Below are 21922 nucleotides of genomic sequence, written 5' to 3'. Positions count from 1 at the left end.
TTCTGAGATCTTGGATCATCTTTAGTATCATTAATCTAAATTCTTTTTCAGATAGGTTGCCTATCTCCACTTTATTTAGTTGTTCTTGTGGGTTTTTATCTTGTTCTTTCACCTGGAACACATTTCTCTGCCACCACGTTTTGTCTGACTTTCTGTGGTCTCCTTTCTGCAGGCTGGAGGGTTGTAGCTCCACTTGCTTCTGGTGTCTGCCCTCTGGTGGGTGAGGTGGATCCTGAGACTTGTGCATCCTTCCTGGTAGGAGGGCCTGGTGCCTTCCCACTGGTGGGCGGAGCTGGGTCTTGTTCCTCTGGTGGGCAGGGCCATGTCAAGTTGTGTGTTTAGGGGTGGCTCTGAGCTCAGTATGGCTTTAGGCTCCCTGTCTGCTGTTGGGGGGAGAGGAGTAGGAGGGCTGTGTTCCTATCCTGCTGGTTGGATACCTGCAGGCATTCCTGAGGCATTCCAGCACTGGGACTTGTAGGCTATTGGGTAGGCCAGGTCTTGTTGCCAAAATGCTGACCTCCAGGAGAGCTCACACTGGTCAGTGTTCTCTGGGGCCTCTGCCATCAGTGTCCTTGTCCCTGCCCTCACCCCCGACCAGTATCCTCAGAAGACCCTCCAAGACTTGCAGGTAGGTCCTGTGCAGTTACTGCTTTGCCCTGGGTCCCCATATGTAGGAAACCTTGTGTTTCCCCCGTCCTGTGGAGTGCCTGCACTCAAGCCCTGCTGGTCTTCAGAGTCATATGCTCTGGGGGTTCCTCCTTCCAGTGCCAGAACCTCAGGTTGGGGAGCTGATGTGGGACTTAGGACTCTCAAACGAACAGGAGAAATTCTGCAATATGATTTCTTTAAAGTTTGTGGGTCGCTCATCTGGTGGGAATGGGATTTGATTGTAGTGAAAGTAGCCTTCCTACCATCTCATTGTAGCTGCTTCTTTTTCTTTGAATTTAAAAAAAAAATGTTTTTTGGTAGGCTCCAGTCTTTTTCACTGATGCTTGTTCAGCAATTAGTTGTGATTTTGGTATTTTCACGAGAGGAGGTGAGCTCAACTGCTGCTACTCCACCTTCCTTTCCAGAGTCGAGGGCTGCATTTAGTTTGGGTGCTTGCTGCCTCTTACCCCAGTGTTTGCTGGTCATAATCCCCTTTATACAGGGTGCACAGGTACGGCAGCCCTTGCTTACTTCTGGGATCGGGAAATGCTTAGAGTGTTGTTGCAAAGGATGACACGAAACTATCTTGTTCATTTTCCATCAAGCATGTCTTTGTTTCTACCCTTTTTTCCTTAGTAGTTCACTATGTAAAAGCTTTGCTGAACCATGCCTCTTGAAAAGGATTTCCTTTCTGCAGTAGCATGACAAAGTCTCATGCTGTCCTGCCGTCCTGGAATGTGTCCCGTGTCCTGTGTTCCCCTCCTGAGTCATGCAGTAGCCATTGTGCTTCATTCTGCCCTGTTTTAACGAGGCACTGAGAAAAGTCTCCATTTCAACCCTTGGTGGAGCCCCAGACAAGCTCCTTAGTGGAGATGGTGAGGCCAGTGTGCAGGTCTTAGCACAGAACATTGACAGGGCATGTTCCTCTCAAAGATGAGAGAGGAACTCATGTCACCAGATTCAAGTTTAATCTGCTTAGCAACAAGCTGCTCTACCAAGTTGCAGGCTTCCTGTGAAAATGGCCTGCACAATTTGGAGCTGATGTCCTTCCTTCAGCTCTGCTCTGCCCTTTCCCACTCTTGTTTTCTTCCTTTCCTTTAATTGCAGAACTTCCCATGGTCTTAGAATTAGCATCTGTGTTGCCACTTCTTAATAACATCACTGGGAAACACATTCTTTATCGTTTGAATAGGTAATAGAGTCCAGGGGAAAATCATATAGGCAAAATATCTAGTTAATTCCACTGCAGTGTGATTTTTAAGCAGATGTCTGTGGGGGGCAGACATCCATTTGAGATAAATTAACCAGGCTGGGTTGTAAAAATGTTTCCTTAGCATATGCATTTGTCCTTTCTTGAGCAGGAACCTCTAAAGGGTGAATTTAGATATGATAGTCCCCTGTTTAATCCCTTCATGATATTTTTAAAAAATAAAGAGACTTTGAAGTGTTTGGGGATGAAATTATATGCTCTGAGGGATTTGCTTCAAAATAATCTGAAAGGGGTGGTGTGGATGGCAGTTGAGATGAAATAAGGGCGGCTGTATTGATAATTGTTAAGGGTGGTGAGGGGTACAGGGGTTTCATTATGTTATTCTGAACTTTTACATACACACACACACACACATATTTTTAATTTTCCATGACACCCTACTGTAGGTTTCCCGTTGTCTCAAGCTAGTGTCCAGGCCTCTTTAACATGCCCTTCTAACACCTACTAACCTTTCCAGGTTCCTCTTCTCAAGGCGTTCTGAGCCCATGAAATGATTTGTAGTGGCTCCAACATCTATATCCCACCTGACCTCTGACCTTTGCACTTGCTAGCTTCTCTTCCTATGACACTTTTTCCTTCCCTTTCCATCCCCACATCCTCATCCCAATTTGTCTGCCTCTTCTGCACCTTCATGTCCCAGACAGCGCACATCCTTTCAGCCTTCCCTGACCACCCTCCACCTGAGTGTGGGTTCAGTCCCCCGGGGTGTCACCATTCCCCTCACTTTAGCCTTCCTTACCCTGATTCTAATCACTGCTTCCTTCCCGTCATCCCTGTTGTGTTAAACATGGTTTTGAGGAGAGGGATTATGCCTTGTTCACACTTCTGTCCCTGGCACCAAACACAATGCCTGGCATTTATATAGCAGGCAACCCATGATTTTGGCTTCCCTGGTGGCTCAGAGGTTAAAGCGTCTGCCTGCAATGCAGGAGACCTGGGTTCGATCCCTGGATCAGGAAGATCCCCTGGAGAAGGAAATGGCAACCCACTCCAGTATTCTTGCCTGGAGAATCCCATGGATGGAGGAGCCTGGTGGGCTACAGTCCACGGGGTCGCAAAGAGTCGGACACGACTGAGCAGCTTCACTCACTTCACTCACCCATAATTTAGAGAATAAAAGGCCCACCCGAGGTCTACCGATGCTCGATCTCAGATCTCCCAAAGCCAGGGGTACCTGGCGCTGAGGCAGCTTCTCTCTGCCTTTTCTTTTCTTCATGCCCCTGCTCACCTCACCTCTGTTCTGTTTCATTGGGATTTGCAGTGACTTCCTGTGAGTCACAGCAGCACAAGCCTAAGTTTGGACATTATTTCCCCAAGTTTCTGCTGCACAGGGTGGGGAAATCCAGTCGAACTTGGAGCTCTTGATACTGTCTGGAAAATGACTAGGTTTGAAATGGTGACCAATGCTGCTAGGCAAATTTTACTCTTTTTAAAAAATTTTTAAATTTATTTTTTAATTGAAGGATAATTGCTTTACAAAACTGTGTTGATTTCTGCCAAACAGTTTACTCTTTACTGCCGTGTTGCTCCTCTGTTTTGATTGAAGTCTCTCTAGTTCACAACTCAAGGGGCATGTGATCTGTGTCGTCTAGTTGATGGTAACATGGGAACTAGAAGCATGGTGCAGGAATGGTCATTACAACAGTTGGAAATAGGAAAAGAAACATTGAATAAAATGTCTGTAGACGGGGTGGATAGTGAGATTGCCATCTAGTTATCATAGATGGCTAAAGTGAAAATGTGTAAACTTAGAGCTAGACATATAGCTTGGTTGTTTTACACCAAAATCCAGCAAGTCAAAGAATACATGTATCATACTACTATATAAAGTTCAAAAACATGCAAAAATTGAACAATATACTATTTAGGAATTCATAACTATAATAATGTATAATATGCATATACAGGTATATGCAAAGAACTGAAAAGTACAGCAGTCAGGATAGAGACATTCTCCAGGCAGGAGGGAGAGATGTGATTAGGGGAGGCACATGGAGCTCTGACAGTACAGATAACGCTTTGTGTCTTGGGCTGCATGCTGGTTGCATGGTTTTTCATTTCATTACACTTAATACTTTGTATATAAGCTAAATATATTCTTTGAATATGATAAATCTCCTAATAGAAATAACATTTAAAATAAATTCACCAGCAGTTTTTAAGTGATAAACTATATTTTCAGCACTTTGAATAAGGAAGAGAGTTTCAGTTTTGGGTATTTATTCCTGTTGCTTTTCCTCCACAGTTCATGGTGGTCATTTTAATCAAATCATTCCTTATTTTGGACTAATGGTAGAATACAGATTGCAGCAGCTCACCATTGGCGATCATCAGGAAATAGAAAGTAGATCACCTCTCTCTCTGCTGACCTTGTCTCCTTGTTCATTGCAGATGTTGCTGTGGTGGACATGAGCGATGTTTCCAGACAACCTTCACTATTCTACCATCTTGGAGTCCGTGAAAGCTTCGACATGGCCAATAACGTGATCCTGTACCATGACACCGATGCTGACACTGCTCTTTCTTTGAAGGTAAAGAGTATTGTTCACCTTCTCCTAAATACTTCATTTGGGAAAGCAGTACTGTGAATACTGTGTGCTCAGTTGAAATGAACATGTAGCAGATGAGGTTGGAGAGAAACAATAAAGATTTGCTTGTGCAGTTCCTTCCTCCCCACCCCAAATTCTAGCTCATGCAGATGACTTCTTGGCTACTCTGTGAGCATATGTGCTATTGATGTGTGTTTGCAGGCAGTTTGAGTGTGTCTAAGCTCATTAGGAAAGTGAAGGCAAAAACTCCTGATGGTTTCCATTGAAGCAAACACAGCCTTTGGAATCCTATATTGGGCAATTTGATCCAAACCTATACATTTTTAAAAATTTCAACTTGGACGGCAATAGGAAAATGTTTAACATTTACCAAAATGGGTAGGAACTTTTAGGATCACAGATGTAATCAGTGTTAAATCTGTTATTTTCTCCCCAGTTTAAAGCCAAGCAGAACTGAAAACTTGTGTGTTCATGGGTAACTCAGTAATTATTGAGAGGTTTTTTTAATGTATTTTTGCAAATGTGATACAAACTTTTTAGAATAGCGGTGCTTTTTTTCTTAAAAAAAAAAAAAAGTTCCTGTTTGTAAAATCTGAAGGTTGAATGTGAGTTATTACAAAATTTAGCTAATACTAATATTGTTTAGATGGTTAAATAGCATTACCAACTCAATGGGCATGAATTTGAGCAAACTTCAGGAGATAGTGGAGGACAAAGGAGCCTGGTGGGCAACAGTCCATGGCATCACGAAAAGTCGGACACGACTTAGCAACTGAACAATAATATTGTTTAACATCTTAACATCAGTCAGGAAATCCTGGTCTATGTTAAGTCATTTCAGGAATAAAAGATTAGTTTGTTTACAGCAGTGTTACTCAACCTTGACTGCACTTCAGAATCATTTGGGGAGTTTATAAATGTCCCAGTACCTAGGCCACACCAAGACCAATTATGTCAGTCTCTAGGGGATATTTTTTAACCCCCAAAATGTGCAGCCAGGAGTGAGAACCAGTAGTTCAGCCTTAACCTTCACAGACCTAAATGTCCAGCTCCCTTAGCATTAAAAATCACTAGTATATAAATGACACAGTTTTGTGATGGCAAATTGGACATTTTTGTTTGTGTTTCTTAAGGTCAAATATTAACCAGATGTGTGTGGGTTCTGTAATAATTTGGAATTATTCCTAGTAGAAATATTACCTGTCTCAGATGTGTGACCTGTATGTGTTATATATCACATACGCCTGACACAGGATGTCCTCTGGCATCCTAGCACAGTACTGTATTTTAAGAGTCATTCGTGTGACAGTGGAAGAGGAAACTGTTCTGTTGTTATACTGTACATTGTAAAATAATTTCCCAAAAGGCTATAAGCCAATCTAAATTACTTTAGGTATTTAGATTTCTTTTCTTTACTGATTTTAACTAAAGTAGTTACACTTAGCCGTATTTAGAATTAGAAAATGTGAAAGGGTGGCTAATATGAAGCTGTATTTTGATGAAAAACATGACATGAAATCTGAGTGTATCATATTTTCCCCAATTAAGTCCTTTTTTTCCCCTCTTTTGTGCCTTAGTGAACTCCTCTGGAAAGTCCCATGACCTAGATAAGTTTTAATTTTTAATGATACAGAAAAATACTTCCTAAAATGGAAATGAGTACTCATTGTATCTGACGGCAGAAGAAGTGATCTGCACTTGTTAGAAAACAGAAATCTCAGAACATATAAAACACATTTTACAGGACAGCTATTTAATTATGTTTTCTTTGGTCAGCAAATGGCTTGCATCATATAAATGATACACAGTTGAGGGCTGCATAACCGTTATGCTGTTAAGTGACTGAAACGATTGTCATTGAATTTGAGTGTGAAAATTCCTATAGTGAAAATATGTAAATAAAATACCTGTAGTGCGGTGTCAGGAATTCTATCTGCAACACCTCTTCTGTCGGAAGGCTGACTGGGGGCGGGAGGGTGACCTGCAGCCTTCACATTGATGGCACGAATGGTTCCAGACCAGAGGACACAGTGGGCCACCCATGCACTTTGTTGCTGTCCCCGAGAAGGCAAGGTGCAGGCATTCAGAGCCCTGAACTTGAATCTCAAAATAGCTGGACAGAAGTATGGCCACTGCTACAGGAAATTCCTTATAACCATATATGTACCCAGGAGTTCCAAAGCTAACAAATGATGGTGAATTTTCCTTAGAACGTGAATTTTATATTTCTTGGAGCTCCATTCTATTTGAAGCTTTTTATGGGGGGTAGTGGGGGGAGGTCTGAAATGAATAACTCTTGCTGTAAAGTGGGTTTCATATGATGGCATGGGGACAAAGTGCTTATGGAAATTAACTGTTCTGGAAAAAAGCTACATTGATCCTATCTTTTCTTTACAGGATATGGTAACTCAAAAAAACACAGTAAGTATTGTATTTTCAGATTTTTAACTTTGTGAATGTGAACATGTAAAATACTTGCCTGGGTTTATCTCTGGGCTTTCTTACCCTGTTTCATTGATCTACATTTCTTTTTGTGTGTGTGCCTGTATCATACTGTCTTGATGACTGTAGCTTTGTATTATATAATCTGAGGTCAGGGAGCCTGATTCCTTCAGCTGGATTTTTCTTTCTCAAGATTGTTTTGGCTACTTGGGGTCTTTTTTGCTTCCATACAAACTGTAAAATTTATTGTTCTAGTCCTGTGAAAAAATACCATTTGTATTTATTTTTTTACTATTTTTTTTTTACTTTACAATATTGTATTGGTTTTGCCATACATCAACATGAATAAAAAAAAATACCATGTGTAGTTTAATAGGGATTGCATTGAATCTATAGATTGCTTTGGATAGTATAGTCATTTTCATAATATTGGTTCTTCCAATTCAAAAACATGGTGTCTTTCTCCATCTGTTTGTGTCATCTTTGATTTCTTTCATCAGTGTCTTACAGTTTTCAGAGTACAGATCTTTTCCCTTCTTAGGTAGATTTTTTTCCTAGGTATTTTCTTCTTTTTATTGTGATACTAAGTGGGATAGTTTCCTTAATCTGTCTTTCTGATTTTTTGTTGTTTGTGTATAGGAATGCAAGAGATTTCTGTATATTAATTTTGTATTCTGCAACAATACCAGATTCATTGTTGAGCTCTAGTAGTTTTCTGGTAGCATCTTTAGGGTTTTCTATATGTAGTATTATGTCATCTGCAAACAGTAACAGTTTTACTTCTTTTCCAATTGATTTCCTTTTATTTCTCTTTCTTTGTGAATTACTGTGGCTAGGATTGTACCTATTGGTGGTATTTCTTGTGAGGACAGCTGGAACCCCTTCCCCCTCAAGCTGCCAACTGGCTCATCCCCACTCAGCCTCCCAGCTCTGTCTCTGAATAACTTTGGTCAGTCATTCCATCCCAGAACCCAATCCTCAGTGCCCTCATAGGTAAAATGAAAAGGTTGAACTCAGTCATTTCATTCATAGATAACTTCCAGCACTCATTGTCTGCGTCCCATATTTGTTGTACAAGTGAATAGACAGGACTTGGATTTAATACACAGAACATCTAGGAAACAGTAATTCCTTGAAGCAAGAATTACATTAAGGCCAGGTACAAGGAACACAACTCTTTTGCATCTTGACCGTTGGTTGTGTCAGAGCCTAGACACCTTTTTGTTCTTCAGGAGACTTAGCCATACTCTGTTACCATTCCACTATATAGTCTCCCTTTTGGTACATTCTCCCTTGTGTATAAACACCTAGGAATTCCTTCACATTCTTGGTAATTCTAATTAGACCATAGCATCATTCTCCCTAGGTTTTTGTTTGTTTTGCTGGTTTTTAGGAACAAACTGATTCTAAAGGATTTGGCAATGACTGTCTCTGCTGTGTTTGACATTACTTTAGAATTTGGTGCCCAGTCCTGGTTGTCATGCTTGATGGGGTGTGAAATTTTAGAGCATTCAGGAGAACAAAATAAAGGACCTGAGGTGACTGGAAGGGTTGAAAATAGCACCTAAAAGGAAAAATTGAAGGGAAATGAATCTCAAGAGGTATGGTTCATGGTCTTTTTCAAAGGTTACCCCTTTTCATGAAGCTGGGAGGCGGTTATTTCTACTCCAAATGGCATGGAACTAGGGCAAATGGAAAAAAGGTTGGGATCAGCAGAATGGACATCTCACAGTAATGGTGATTAAACACTGAAATAGAATGTCAAAGTAAATCATTGACTTTTATGAAGAGTGTGTTCACTGGTCCCCTCCATATGGATGGGGGTAATGCTGCCTGAAAGCAGAGGTATGGTTTGTATGACACCAGAGGTTTGGAGAGAGAATCTGATGACGCTGTGGGACTGTGATAACTGGACAGCTTTAACAGAGAGAGATACAACATAGTCATGCTTGGTGAATTATAAAGTCCTGTGAGTCAGGTACAGATCAAATGCCCCACAGTGAACATGGAGCTGGGTGCTTGCAGTGATTTATGAATGTATGAAAACCAACATGCTTTGAGATATCTGTCTTCAGGGAGTATTTCATGTTTTTAGAATTGTGCCTGATGATGCATGGGGCTCGGCTTCACATGATATAGGGATGGTGTATTAATTAGTAAGGGTTCTCTAGAGAAACGGAACTGATAGGAGATAGGGACATTTATTATGAGGGTGCCTGGGAAAACCAGTCATGTAATTCAGTTTAAGTCCACAGGCCTGGGAAGCCAATGAGGGTAGATCAGAGAAGATGATATGAGTGTCCCAGACCAAGCAGTTTGGCAGGCAAAAGAGGCCGAATTCCTCCTCCCTCTGCCTTTTGTCCTGGTTAGGCCTCAGTGGATTGGAGGATGCCCACCCACAGCGGGGAGGGCAGTCTACTTGACTGAGTCCACTGACCCAAATGCTAATCACATTCAGAGACACCCTCCCAGACACGTGCAAAAATAATGTTTAATCTGAGCACCATGTGGCTGGTCCAGTTGACACATAAAATTGGCCATCACAGATAGCTTACATTTGCTCCTGTTTCTGGGAGCAGTTGCTTTGCAGAAATGCAAAGGATGGGAAGCCAATCTGTAGTCTGGACCAGACCTGCAGCCCTTCTGGGCTCTTCTGGTCTTTGGAAACATAGTATCACCTTTCGTGCTCACCTCTTTTTTCAGATGATGCTCATAGTCTTGTCTTCCAGGTTTGTTTTTTTAGCTCTTTATTTAGTTATGATTGACATACTGTAAAGCTTACCTGTGTGCACAGCATCCAATGGCTTTTAAGAGTTGTGCAGCCATCGCCACAATCCAGTTGTAGAGTTTCCATCACCCTGCAATATACTTGTTTTCAGACAGCCCTTATTCCTATCCAGCCCCAAGCCACTAATTTGCTTTATGTGTTACAGATTTACCTTTTCAGGACTTTTCATAGAAATGGAAGGATACAATAATGCTGTCTTTTGCATCTAGTTTCTTTCATTTGGCATGATATTTGTGAGGTTCATCCATGATGTAGCATGCATCAGTGGTTCCTTTTTATTGCTGAAAAGTATTTATTGTATGGATATTCCACATACTTATAGCAATTATATTCTTCAATTGATGGACTTTTGGATTGTCTCCACTTTTTAGTTATTTTTCATAGTGTTGCTATAAACGTTCTGGTGTTTGTGTTGGAAATATGTCTTTATTCCTCTTGGGTAGATACCTGGGAATGGAATTGCTGGATCATATAGTAAATATATGTTTAAGTTTGTAAGAAACTATCAAAATAATGTCCAGGGTGGCTGTACCATTTTACATTTCCTTCACCAATGAGAGATCTAGCTTCTTCACATCTTCATCAATACTTGGTATGGTCTGTCTTTTTATTATATCCATTTTAGTATGAAGTGGTATCTCATTGTGGTTTTGTATTTCCCTAGTGAGTCATGATGTTGAGCATCTTCTCATGTGCTTATAAGCCATTCATAGTCTTTTTTGGTGAAATGTCTATTCAAATCTTTTCCTTATTTTTAGTTGGATTTTTTTGTCTTATTATGGAGCTGTTAGAGTTCTTTGTGATTCTGGAAGCAAGGCCCTTTTCAGAGACCTCATCACTTATTTTATGCCTCATGCTTTTGGTGTTGTATCTGAGAATGCTTAGCCTAACCCAAGGTCACAAAGAATTACTTCTGTGTTTCCTTTTAAAGTTTTATAGTTTTGGCTCTTAAATTTATTCCTCTGACCCATTTTGACTTAATTTTTGTGTCTGGTGTGAGGTCGGGATCCAACTTTTTTCTTTTACATGTGGCTATCCAGTCAAAGATAGTGGAGGTGATGGAATTCCAGTTGAGCTATTTCAAATCCTGGAAGATGATGCTGTGAAAGTGCTGTACTCAATATGCCAACAAATTTGGAAAACTCAGCAGTGGCCACAGGACTAGAAAAGGTCAGTTTTCATTCCAATCCCAAAGAAAGGCAATGCCAAAGAATGCTCAAACTACCACACAACTGCACTCATCTCCCATGCTAGTAAAGTAATGCTCAAAATTCTCCAAGCCAGGCTTCAGCAATACGTGAACCATGAACTTCCAGGTGTTCAAGCTGCTTTTAGAAAAGGCAGAGGAACCAGAGATCAAATTACCAACATCTGCTGGATCATCAAAAAAGCAAGAGAGTTCCAGAAGCACATCTATTTCTGCTTTATTGACTATGCCAAAGCCTTTGACTGTGTGGATCACAATAAACTGTGGAAAATTCTGAAAGAGATGGGAATACCAGACCACCTGACTTGCCTCTTCAGAAACCTATATGCAGATCAAGAAGCAACAGTTAGAACTGGACATGGAACAACAGACTGGTTCCAAATAGGAAAAGGAGTACGTCAAGGCTGTATATTGTCACCCTGCTTATTTAACTTATATGCAGAGTACATCATGAGAAACGCTGGGCTGGATGAAGCACAAGCTGGAATCAAGATTGCTGGGAGAAATATCAATCACCTCAGATATGCAGATGACACCACCCTTATGGCAGAAAGTGAAGAGGAGCTAAATAAAAAGCCTCTTGATGAAAGTGAAAGAGGGGAGTGAAAAAGTTGTTTTAAAACTCAACATTCAGAAAACGAAGATCATGGCATCCGGTCCCATCACTTCATGGGAAAAAGATGGGGAAACAGTGGAAACAGTGTCAGACTTTATTTTTCTGGGCTCCAAAATCACTGCAGATGGTGACTGCAGCCATGAAATTAAAAGACGCTTACTCCTTGGAAGGAAAGTTATGACCAACCTAGATAGCATATTGAAAAGCAGAGACATTGTTTTGCCAACAAAGGTCCATCTAGTCAAGGCTATGGTTTTTCCTGTGGTCATGTATGGATGTGAGAGTTGGACTGTGAAGGAAGCTGAGCGCCTAAGAATTGATGCTTTTGAATTTTGTGGTGTTGGAGAAGACTCTTGAGAGTCCCTTGGACTACAAGGAGATCCGACCAGTCCATTCTAAAGGAGATCAGTCCTGGGTGTTCTTTGGAAGGACCGATGCTAAAGCTGAAACTCCAATACTTTGGCCACCTCATGCAAAGAGTTGATTCATTGGAAAAGACTCTGATGCTGGGAGGGATTGGGGGCAGGAGGAGAAGGGGACGACAGAGGATGAGATGGCTGGATGGCATGACCGACTCAACGGACATGAGTCTGGGTGAACTCCGGGAGCTGGTGATGGACAGGGAGGCCTGGCGTGCTGCAATTCATTGGGTCGCAAAGAGTCAGACACGACTGAGCAAATGAACTGAACTGAACTGATCCAGTTGTCCTGGTACCATTTCTTAAAAAGACGATTCCTTCCCCATTAAATTTTCTTGGCACCTTTGTCAGAATCAACTGACCGCAAATTTAAGGGTTTGTTTCTAGACTTGAAATTCTGTTCCATTGACCTGTATGTTTACCCTTATGTCAGTTCCATGCTGTTTTGACTACTGTAACTTTATAGTACTTTTTAAAATCAGGAAATCTGTCTTTGTTCTTTTCAACACTGTTTTGGCCGTTTGAGGTCACTTGCAATTCTATGTGAATTTAAGAATCAACTTTTTCATTTCTACAAAAAAGGCCATTGAAATTTTGATAGGGTTAGGGTTTATTGCTTAGGTGGTATTGATATCTTAATAATATTGTTTTCCAATCCAAAAACACAGGATGTCTTTCTGTTTATTGAGGACCCCTTTAATTTCTTTCAGCAGTGTTTTATAGCTTTCTGTGTACAAGTCTTCTACCTTCTCAGTTAAATTTATTCCTAGATATTTTCTTCTTCTGGATATTCTTGTAAAGGAAATTTTCTTAATTTCCTTTGCAAGATTTATTTTTAAAGATATTTTCCATAGAAATCTTTAACACATCATATTTGGCTTCATAATTCAATATTTGAGTTAAAATGTAATTCAGTTTTTGATCAAAATTCCAGAAAAATTACCTTATATATTATTTTTATCCATTTTCATTCTTAGAGGATATATTCTTCTGCTTAGTGATAACCAAGATAGCCCCTTTCAGCATTTTGTCACTTCAGAAGACTTGTTTATATGATGAGAGATCAAAAACAAGAGTGAAAGTATAGCCTTTATGAAAACAAGAGTGAACGTATAGCCAACCCCAAGACTCCTTTATCTATTAACCCTTGGAACTTCCTGGTAGTTTGTTATTGTTGTACATAGTCCACAGGTATTCTTTGTTTTAATTTTCCTTTGTAAAAATAACTATACCTTCAAAGATACGTTATATTTTGTAGGTTGATTCTCCCCAGGAAGTAAACTGTGAGACTGAGTTCAGTGAACAGGGAATTTGTTGAGGAGTGCCCTCGGGATCACCTGTGAGGGAGAGGAGGGCAGGAAGCAGGATTGGGCAGAAAGAGAAATCCCGCTGGGATGCAGGCCCAGTGGAAGCCTTGCCTGACCTCCGTGGGGAGCTGGAGTTTCCGAGTAGTTCTGAGTTGTGACGAGATGGTCAGGCCTTTATACTCCTACATCCATCCCTCACTGGAAGGAGAATGATACTAGGTGAGGTGCTCTCTGCACCTGAGGCAGTTCCACAAGGGGCTGGCAGCAGGGGTGAGAGTTGCAGTGTTCTCAGTAGCTAGGACAATACATCTTTCCTTGAAAAGGGGGGTCTGGGTGTGCACCTGAGTGTCTGCTGCATTGTAATCATTTCATTTGAGAAATATATGAATCATATGTACCTTAAGACTAAGGCATGTACCTCGGAGGCAGAGATGCACAGAAATGATGTTTTCTTTTGAATTGGTGGGTGATTATTCAGAAGCTGTATGTAGCCTCAGCAGAGAGGAAACATGGGGACATAAACCTTCCTTGATCCTCAGGAAAATGACCAGGAGAAGATGAGGTGTTCCCAGTATGTGGAGAAGAGATAGTTCAAAGTAAACCGGACCTTACTTTCATTTGTCGTGTCCTAAAGCTAGAGTTGAGAGCTGATCCTTTAAAAGCAGAGTTAAATTTCCGAGCTAGGATCATGGTATTAAAAAACTAATCTGGTTCTTGACCTCTGGACTAGGTGATTATTTTTTTTTTCTGGAAATTCAGTGAGATTTAAAAGACATTCATTGTTCCCATCAAAATAGTTATCTTTATGATGGCAATAAATTGGAAATTCTTTGAGAAACAGACATTGGTAGTATTGGGAGTATTGTCTGTAGTACTGCAAGTCTTGTACCTGGCTTGCAAGCTCACTGAGGCCTCAAGTTTCTAGTAACAGAATTTCTCCTGGTCTTTCTCTCTCTTGCCTGCCTCATTCCTTCAGTTTGCTTTGGCTTGGGATCCAAGATTATCAAGGATGATGTAGATTGCTTAGGGACACTTTGGTAAAAAGGCAATTAAATTTCTTTTCTCCTTTCTGCATCCTTTGGGTTTCCTGAGTTCAGAGTCAGAATTTCTACCATTTTTGTTAGTGAAGACTCAAGTTCAAATAAGAAGGCTAATTGTCATAGTAGATGGAGAGGGAGGATTTTATTCATTGAATGTGATTTATGTAAAAAAAAAATTCTGCCATTTGAATATTTATTTCATTTGTGTAGCTATTTTGTATTTCTACCTCATCTTAAGTTCTCCCTTCAAGTCTTTTTGTATTTTTTCCCCTTCATGCCTGTGGTTGTGTTCTCTTTTAATTGAAGTACTCTGGAAAAAAATAAAATAAATTGCAGAACTCTGGAGGTGTGAACCATACAACTTTTCTCTGTATCTCTTGAATATGACAGGAGTAGTGTCACATGTCACAGGGCCAATGTCAGAACCAAAATAGAAATATTTAAATCTGCCTACCAACTGAATGAGTTTTTAGTGTGCCATTTGTTGTTGAATCATTCAGTTGTGTGCGACTCTTTGCGAGTTGGACTGCAGCATGCCAGTGTCCCATGACACCCATTTATTTTCTTTAAGATGTAATTCACATACCATAAGCTACACCATTCACCCATCTGTTGGTGTTGGGCACTTGGTTTTGTATATCATGTCTATCTTGATATAAGAGTGTTTCAGGATTAAGCAGGATTGGCAGTTAGTGGCAGGAAGCCTACAGGAAGGGAGAGGGAGGACATGAGATTTGCCTGGCTCTGTGGTCATCTGTGGGCCAGTCGGTTAACCTTGCTGGGAATCGGTTTCCTCCAGTATAAAATGAGATGATTATTAATAAAGTGATCACTGCCGTTTGTGCCAGCTCTAAAATAATTCTCTGACTTTATGATAGCCATTCTGTTATTTGAACAAAGCAGATGGACTGTTGGAATAGCTCAGTTGGTGCTACATGGCATGTTTCCAGCAGGGATGTCTTCATTCACCTTTCAGTGGCACAGTAGTCTGATTATCCAATTGAAATTGTTACTCAGCTTCTGTATTTTCCTCTTATTACCAGATAAATATAGAAAGCTAGCAATGTACATAGAATGCTATTTGCATTGATCTTAAAAAAAAACTGCATTTCCCTGATGTGCATGCGTGCTGATTTTAAAAATCCTCCTTTAACTGACTAGACAAAGAATTACACCTTGTTATCATTTTTTAGAGCAGTGCTTGATTTTGGTTTTCTTCCTTAATAAGTTGACTTTGTCACACGTATGGTTATGTTAAATAATTTTTAATTGTCTTAAGTTTGCTCAATTTCTCCCTAAATTTTCTTGGGAACAATTCTCTGTGCTTTTTAAATTCCAGTTTTCACCAAGGGTTTGCAGCCCTTTTCTATTACAAGAGTTAAACTCCAGAGTGGCACGTTTTCCTAGCAATCAAGATATGCATTCTCCCGTAAGTGCTTGGAAATCAGCTTATCATGGGTAGTATTAAACCTCCTTCCATTTGCCTTAGATTTTTCCCTCTTCTTTTGACTAAACATTTATTTAATCGTTATTTTAGAAATGTTCCCTAGAAGGTCACGCTTAAAGTCTCATGTTGAAGTTGGTTGGGATAAATTCTTACATATTTTTTTGCTCCAAAGAATTAGTTTATAAAAAATAATAATGAAAAACTTGTGCTATTACTGAACAACTTTGTGATCTGCTGCTGTTGTTCAGTTGCTAAGTTGTGTCCAACTCTTTGCAACCCCATGGACTGCAGCCTGCCAGGCTTCTCTGTCCTCCACTATCTCCTGAAGTTTGCACAAACTCAGAGTCGGTGATGCCATCCAACCATCTCATCCTCTGCCGCCCCCTTCTCCTTTTGCCTTCAATCTTTCCCAGCATTGGGGTCTTTTCCAATGAGTTGGTTCTTCTCACTGGGTGGCCAAAGTATTGAGTTTTAGCATCAATCCTTCCAATAAATATTCAGGGTTGATTTCCTTTAGGATTGACTTGCTTGTTCTCCTTGCTGGCCATGGGACTCTCAAGACTCTTCTCCCACAACACAATTAGAAAGAGCTGCTGCTGAAAAGTGAAAGTTAGTCTATCAGTTGTGTTTGACTCTGTGCAACACCATGGACTGTAGTCTGCCAGGCTCCTCTGTCCATGAAATTCTCCAGGCTGCTGGCCATAAATAAAAAATAAGTGCTAGTGTAGTGAGGCCCCTTTGCTTGTGTTATTGTGCTGGCCTTCTTGCATAGGGCGCCTTGCATAGGGCACAGAGGAGCCTGCTGGGGAACTCGTCCTAGGTGTCCTTGGGTAGTGGCCATGATTGAACCTGATGGACAGTAAGGTTGAGACTGCAACATGCTCTGCTCTCCTGGCAGCTCTTTATGGATGGGACTCGCCTATTATCATGTAACTGTTCATACATGAAGCCCACTGAAGAAACTCTGATGTTTTAGGGCTGCAGGTAGTTTGTTCTATGTGCAAATTCTGCCTAGAGTCCAGAGCAGGGGCTCTTAGATTTTGGGGTCCTGGGACTCTTTTGTCAGTCTGGAAGAGCCTATGGACCCCTTCTCAGAATAAATCTTAAAATGCTTAAATAAATACAAACTACTACAAAAGAGACCAATTATACTGAACTACATAAGTGGAGTTGGTGGTAAAGAACCTGCCTGCCAGAGGCAGGAGACATAAGAGATGCGGGTTTGATCCCTGGGTTGGGAAGATCCCCTGGAGGAGGAAATGGCAACCCACTCCAGTATCCTTGCCTGGAGAATCCCATAGACAGAAGAGCCAGGTGGGCTCCAGTCCATGAGGTTGCAAAGAGTCAGACACAACTGGAGCGATTTAGCATGTATGCATGTAGTTATCAAAAATATTTTAAAGTGATATATTGTAGTCTATGTCCTCCTTTACTAATGTCTCAAATAATAAGATCAAACAGCAAGTCTAAAAACTGCCGTAATTTTGGTGTAGTGATAAATATAAAAGTTATTTTGAGATCTCTTCAGGAACTGTAATGTGAGATGAAAAATTGTTTGATTTATATTAGTGACAAAGTCCCATGTCCTGCTGAAAACAAAATGTATTGCCTACATTCCTGATCAAAAGCACTGTTATATTTCAATGAAAGGCGAATGATGAGAAAGGTGAACTTTTTTTTCTCATTCACTTTCACAGACCCCCAAGAATTAATGGGCTCCAGGTTCAGAATTCCCAGTCTGGTCTAGTCTAGAACTGTCGAACATAGCTAATCTTTATTGGATGTCCACTATGTGCCATGACCATCTTTAAGCCTCTGTCACTTAATGAAGTTGACAGTATTATTGTCCTCATTTCAAACATAAGAAAACTGAGGTTTAGATGGACAAATACATTTTCCAAGGTCATCCATCTAGTATGGGGTGGAGCTGAGATTCCATCTTTGGCCATCCAGATTCTCCACCATCTTGCTGTGCTTGAACTGGGATGATATTGACTTTCCATTTCAATAATTGTGTTATTTCTTTGTTACCTAACTTAGCAGATGTGGAGGGGGGAACCCCACTAACCAGCTCTACTGAGACAATGATGAAATTGAAATGTCTTTGTATGTACTACTGGTGGGAATATAAATTGTTCCATCCTTTTTGACAGCAACTTGGCCACACATATGGAGAACCTTAAACTTGCTCTAATAATCTCACTCCTGGGAAGCTATTCTCAGGAAAAGACCAGAGTGGAAAGATGCCATATGCAAGGATGTTCATCTCAGTGTATAGTAAGAAAAAATTCCAAACAAAGTTATATAATAAATGAGAATGATGAAGTATACACTATATATATATATATATATATATATATATATATATATATTCACCAGATGGTGTATTAGATAGGCATTAAAAATTATGGCATTTGAGACTATATAGCCATACATTTGTAATGAGAGCTTTTATTTTATTAAAATATTTATTTATTTGGCCATGCTGGGTCTTAGTTGTAGCATGTAGGATCTAGTTCCCTGACCAGGGATAAAACCCAGGCCCCCTGCATTGGGAGCTTGGAGTCTTAGCCACTGGACCACCAGAGAAGTCCCTGTAATGAGAGCTTTAAAAAACCTATTATTTAACCTAGTGATGCTATGGGATGAACTGTTCATTGTGGTGATGGTCGTAGTTCCACTGATTCCTCACCCCCACCCTCATAGTGTTAGAGACCAGTGGCTTTTACTCTGCTCTCTGACCTCATTTACTATATCAGAATCATCCTTTTGGAAATGCTTGAAGAGTGTTTGGAATAAGGGTTTACATGTTAATGTGCCTAGCATACTGGTTCTAATGCCCCTTTATGTAGGAAACTAAGCTGTCTTTGTTAAATTTGTTTTAATGAGTTGGATTCTTGAGATGTTTCTCTTTATAAATGTAACAATTATAAATATCCCAGCCTGGTTTGCTATTGAACGTGTGTTATGCTAATCAATGTTTTTCTTTTTAATTTTGGGTCTCCCCACCAACAAAAGTCTTCAAGTCATCACTTGAAGATGTTTGGGCCTATTCTTTCTAAGAACAAAAGTACTGTACTCAAGAGCCTGCGCTTTCATTTGGAAGTTCATGAATTGCTTTTTTAAATGCAGTCATTAGTCCCAGTTTCTTTCTGTAGAATTTCTTTAAGTTTTATACACTTTTATGGAAGATTTTCTCAAAGTAGTTTTACTTTCCCAAGATTCCAGATTCCTGCTGTCTCCTCAGTCCTGTTCATTAAACTCACCCAGCTGTTTTCAGAATTCATGCATTCCCCTTCTTTCTCCTTATTTTCTCAAACTAAGGCTAACTGTTTGCTCAGAGGATCAGGATCCGCTCCAGCTGTGGGCAAGCCTTCACCAGCCTCTCTTGCTACTGTTCTGCTCACTTGAGCCATAACCTGTGACAGCACAGAGCATATATTTATCAATGTCTCATTTTTTCACACTTCACTATTGAGGATTTGAGCAGAACTGGGGCAAAGTTAACTCCTGTGCTCTCTGGGATGAATAGATTTGCTTAAGGAAGACTGTCAACAAGATTTCAGCACAAATATTTGTTTTGGAAATATTTTTAAAGCTTCTAACAATTCTATCCAAATAGGTTGGACTCTTGCACCTTCAATTTACTTACCTTGCACCTTCAATTTACCTACCTCTTATGGAGACTGGGGATTATTTAGTTGTAATGTTTGTAAGTATTTTTGTTAGAATTCTTACTCTGTATAATATCATCTTTTAACAAAGCTGAGAGAAGAAAGGAAAATAAGTCTTTATACAGTTACATTAACCTGTTTGTTTACCTTCCAAATTCTTTTCATTTGTTTCTGTGGATTCAGGTTACCAAATGGTGCTATTTCCTTATTCAAGTACAGCCTTGTTTCTACCTACATCTTTTGTACTGTTAGTGTCAAATATGTTACATATCTATTAATATATGTTATAGGCCCCAACATGTGATTCTATATGTTATTTTGTGCCATTGTGTTTTAAACCAGTTAAGACAAGAAAAGAAATTAGCAATTATATTGTTTCTTACAGTTACCTATATAACTAACCTTATTGCATATTTTTAAAGAATATTTATTTGGCTGTGCCAGGTCTTAGTCGCAGTAAGCAGGATCTTCGATTTCCATTGTGGTATGTGGGATCTTGAGTTGCGACATGTGAACTCTTAGTTGCTGCATGTGGGATCTAGTTCTCTGACCAGGAACCCTGGTCTCCTGCACTGGGGGCATGGAGTCTTAGCCACTGGACCACCAGGGAAGTCCCCATACTTTGTTTTTATTGTGTGAATTAAAACTACTGTCTGGTATCACTTGCTTTCAGCCTGAAGAACTTCCTTTGGTTTTTTTTTTTTTTTAATAAAACATGTCTTCTAGGAACAAACTATCTCAGTTTGTGTTTACTTAAAAATGTCTTTATTTTCTCCTTTTCTCCTCAGATTTTCTTTCAGATCCTTTATTAGGGTGTTGAAATTTTCTCTAAAGATCTTGTGTACTTTAGGTAAAGTTAGATTCTCCTTCATTTATAAAAGATAGTTTTGCTAGATACAAGATTTTGGTTGACTTTCTTTTCCTCATCTCTTTGAATATGTTGTTATACTGCCTTCTAACTTTCATTGCTTCTGATGAAAAGTCAGATGTTGATTTTATTGAGTTACCCTTGTACAGAATAAGACACTTTTTTCTCTTGCTGCTTTCAAGACTTTGTCTTTCACAGTTTCAACTACCGTGTATCTGGATGTGGCTCTCTTTGAGTTTATCCTACTTGGAATTTAGATTCTTGGGTATATAGATTAGCTTAATCAAATTCTGAATTTTTCAGCAATTATTTCTTTTAGTGTAGTTCTGCTCCTTTCCTCTCCTTCCAAGACTCCCATTATGATCTGTTTTTGTTGGTATACTTGATGGTGTCCCACATTTCTTTGAGGTTCTGTTCATTTTTCTTCATTCTTTTTTCTCTCTGTTCTTCAGTCTGCATAATCTTCTGTTGATCTGTCTACACATTTGCTGATTCTTTCTTCCATTGTAATTTCCTCTTGAGCCCCTTCAGTGAACTTTTAATTTTGGTTATTATCCTTTTGGGACTTCCTTGGTGGCTCAGACAGTTAAGAATCTGCCTACAATGCAGGAGACCCAGGTTCAATCCCTGGTTTCTGAAGATCCCCTGGAGAAGGGAATGACTACCCACTCCAGTATTCTTGCCTGGAGAATTCCATGGACAGAGGAGCCTGGCCGGCTATAGTCCATGGTGTTGCCAAGAGTCAGACATGACTGAAAGACTAACACTATTTTTTCATTATACTTTTTAGCTCCAGGGGCTTCCCTGGTGGCTCAGACAGTAAAGAATCCACCTACAATGTGAGAGACCTGGGTTCAATCCCTGGGTTGGGAAGATCCCCTGAAGTAAGGCATGGCAACCCACTCCAGTATTCTTGCCTGCAAAATCCTCATGGACAGAGGTCCCTGGCAGGCTACAGTCTGTGGGGTTGCAAAGAGTTGGACATGACTGAGCAACTGAGCAGCACCAGAATTCCCCTTTACTTTTTTTTTTTTTTGTAATTCCTAACTCTTCATTGATATTCTGTATTTGATGATGCATTGTTTGTTAAGTATGATTTCCTTTAGTTCTTTTAGCATATTTATAGTAGCAGTTTTCAAGTCTTTGTCTCCTGAGTCCAATACCTGGGTCCTTTCAAAGGCAGTTACTCATTGCCTGCTGTTTTTCATACATATGGACCATGCTGCCCTGTTTCTTTGCATTTTTTGTGGTTGAAAACTGGACACTTTAGGTAATGTAGCAACTCTGGATACTTATTTCTCTCCCTCCTGCCTCTGCAATTTCTTCCTGTTTATTGGTTTATTTGTTGAGTGACTTTGCTGGACTAGTTCACTGAGGTCTGTTTCCTCCACAGTGTGCAGCCTCTGATGTCACTCCTCAGAAGGTGCAGCCTTGGGCATGCACACAGCTACCCTAACTCATCCCCACCTGGGGTGACAGTGATTATAGCTGGGCTCTCTTGGACTATATCTTTCCCTAATTTCACTATTAAGTTTTTCTTCTTGATTTTTTCTTTTTTTGGTTGCACTGGGTCTTTGTTGCTGCGCACGAGCTTCTCATTGCAGTGGCTTCTCGTGTTGCAAAGCACAGGCTGTAGGCACACTGACT

At 40.1% G+C, this 21922-nt stretch overlaps 1 protein-coding gene across 3 annotated transcripts in view; it reads left to right on the top strand.

Moving 5' to 3' along the window:
• MAP3K15 (mitogen-activated protein kinase kinase kinase 15) overlaps positions 1-21922 on the top strand; it is a 161936-nt gene that overhangs the window by 33341 nt on the left and 106673 nt on the right. For all 3 annotated transcript variants that reach the window (XM_025276771.3, XM_025276772.3, XM_044937537.1), the window contains exons 2-3: positions 4310-4449; positions 6865-6888. In XM_025276771.3, coding sequence (XP_025132556.2) covers positions 4310-4449; positions 6865-6888 — 164 coding nt within the window. The remainder of the gene's footprint in view (positions 1-4309; positions 4450-6864; positions 6889-21922) is intronic.

Source organism: Bubalus bubalis, chromosome X (assembly GCF_019923935.1).
Source record: "Bubalus bubalis isolate 160015118507 breed Murrah chromosome X, NDDB_SH_1, whole genome shotgun sequence".
Taxonomy (NCBI): domain Eukaryota; kingdom Metazoa; phylum Chordata; class Mammalia; order Artiodactyla; family Bovidae; genus Bubalus; species Bubalus bubalis.
Note: the sequence above shows the minus strand (reverse complement) of the source record. Positions and strands in the feature narration are given on the sequence as shown.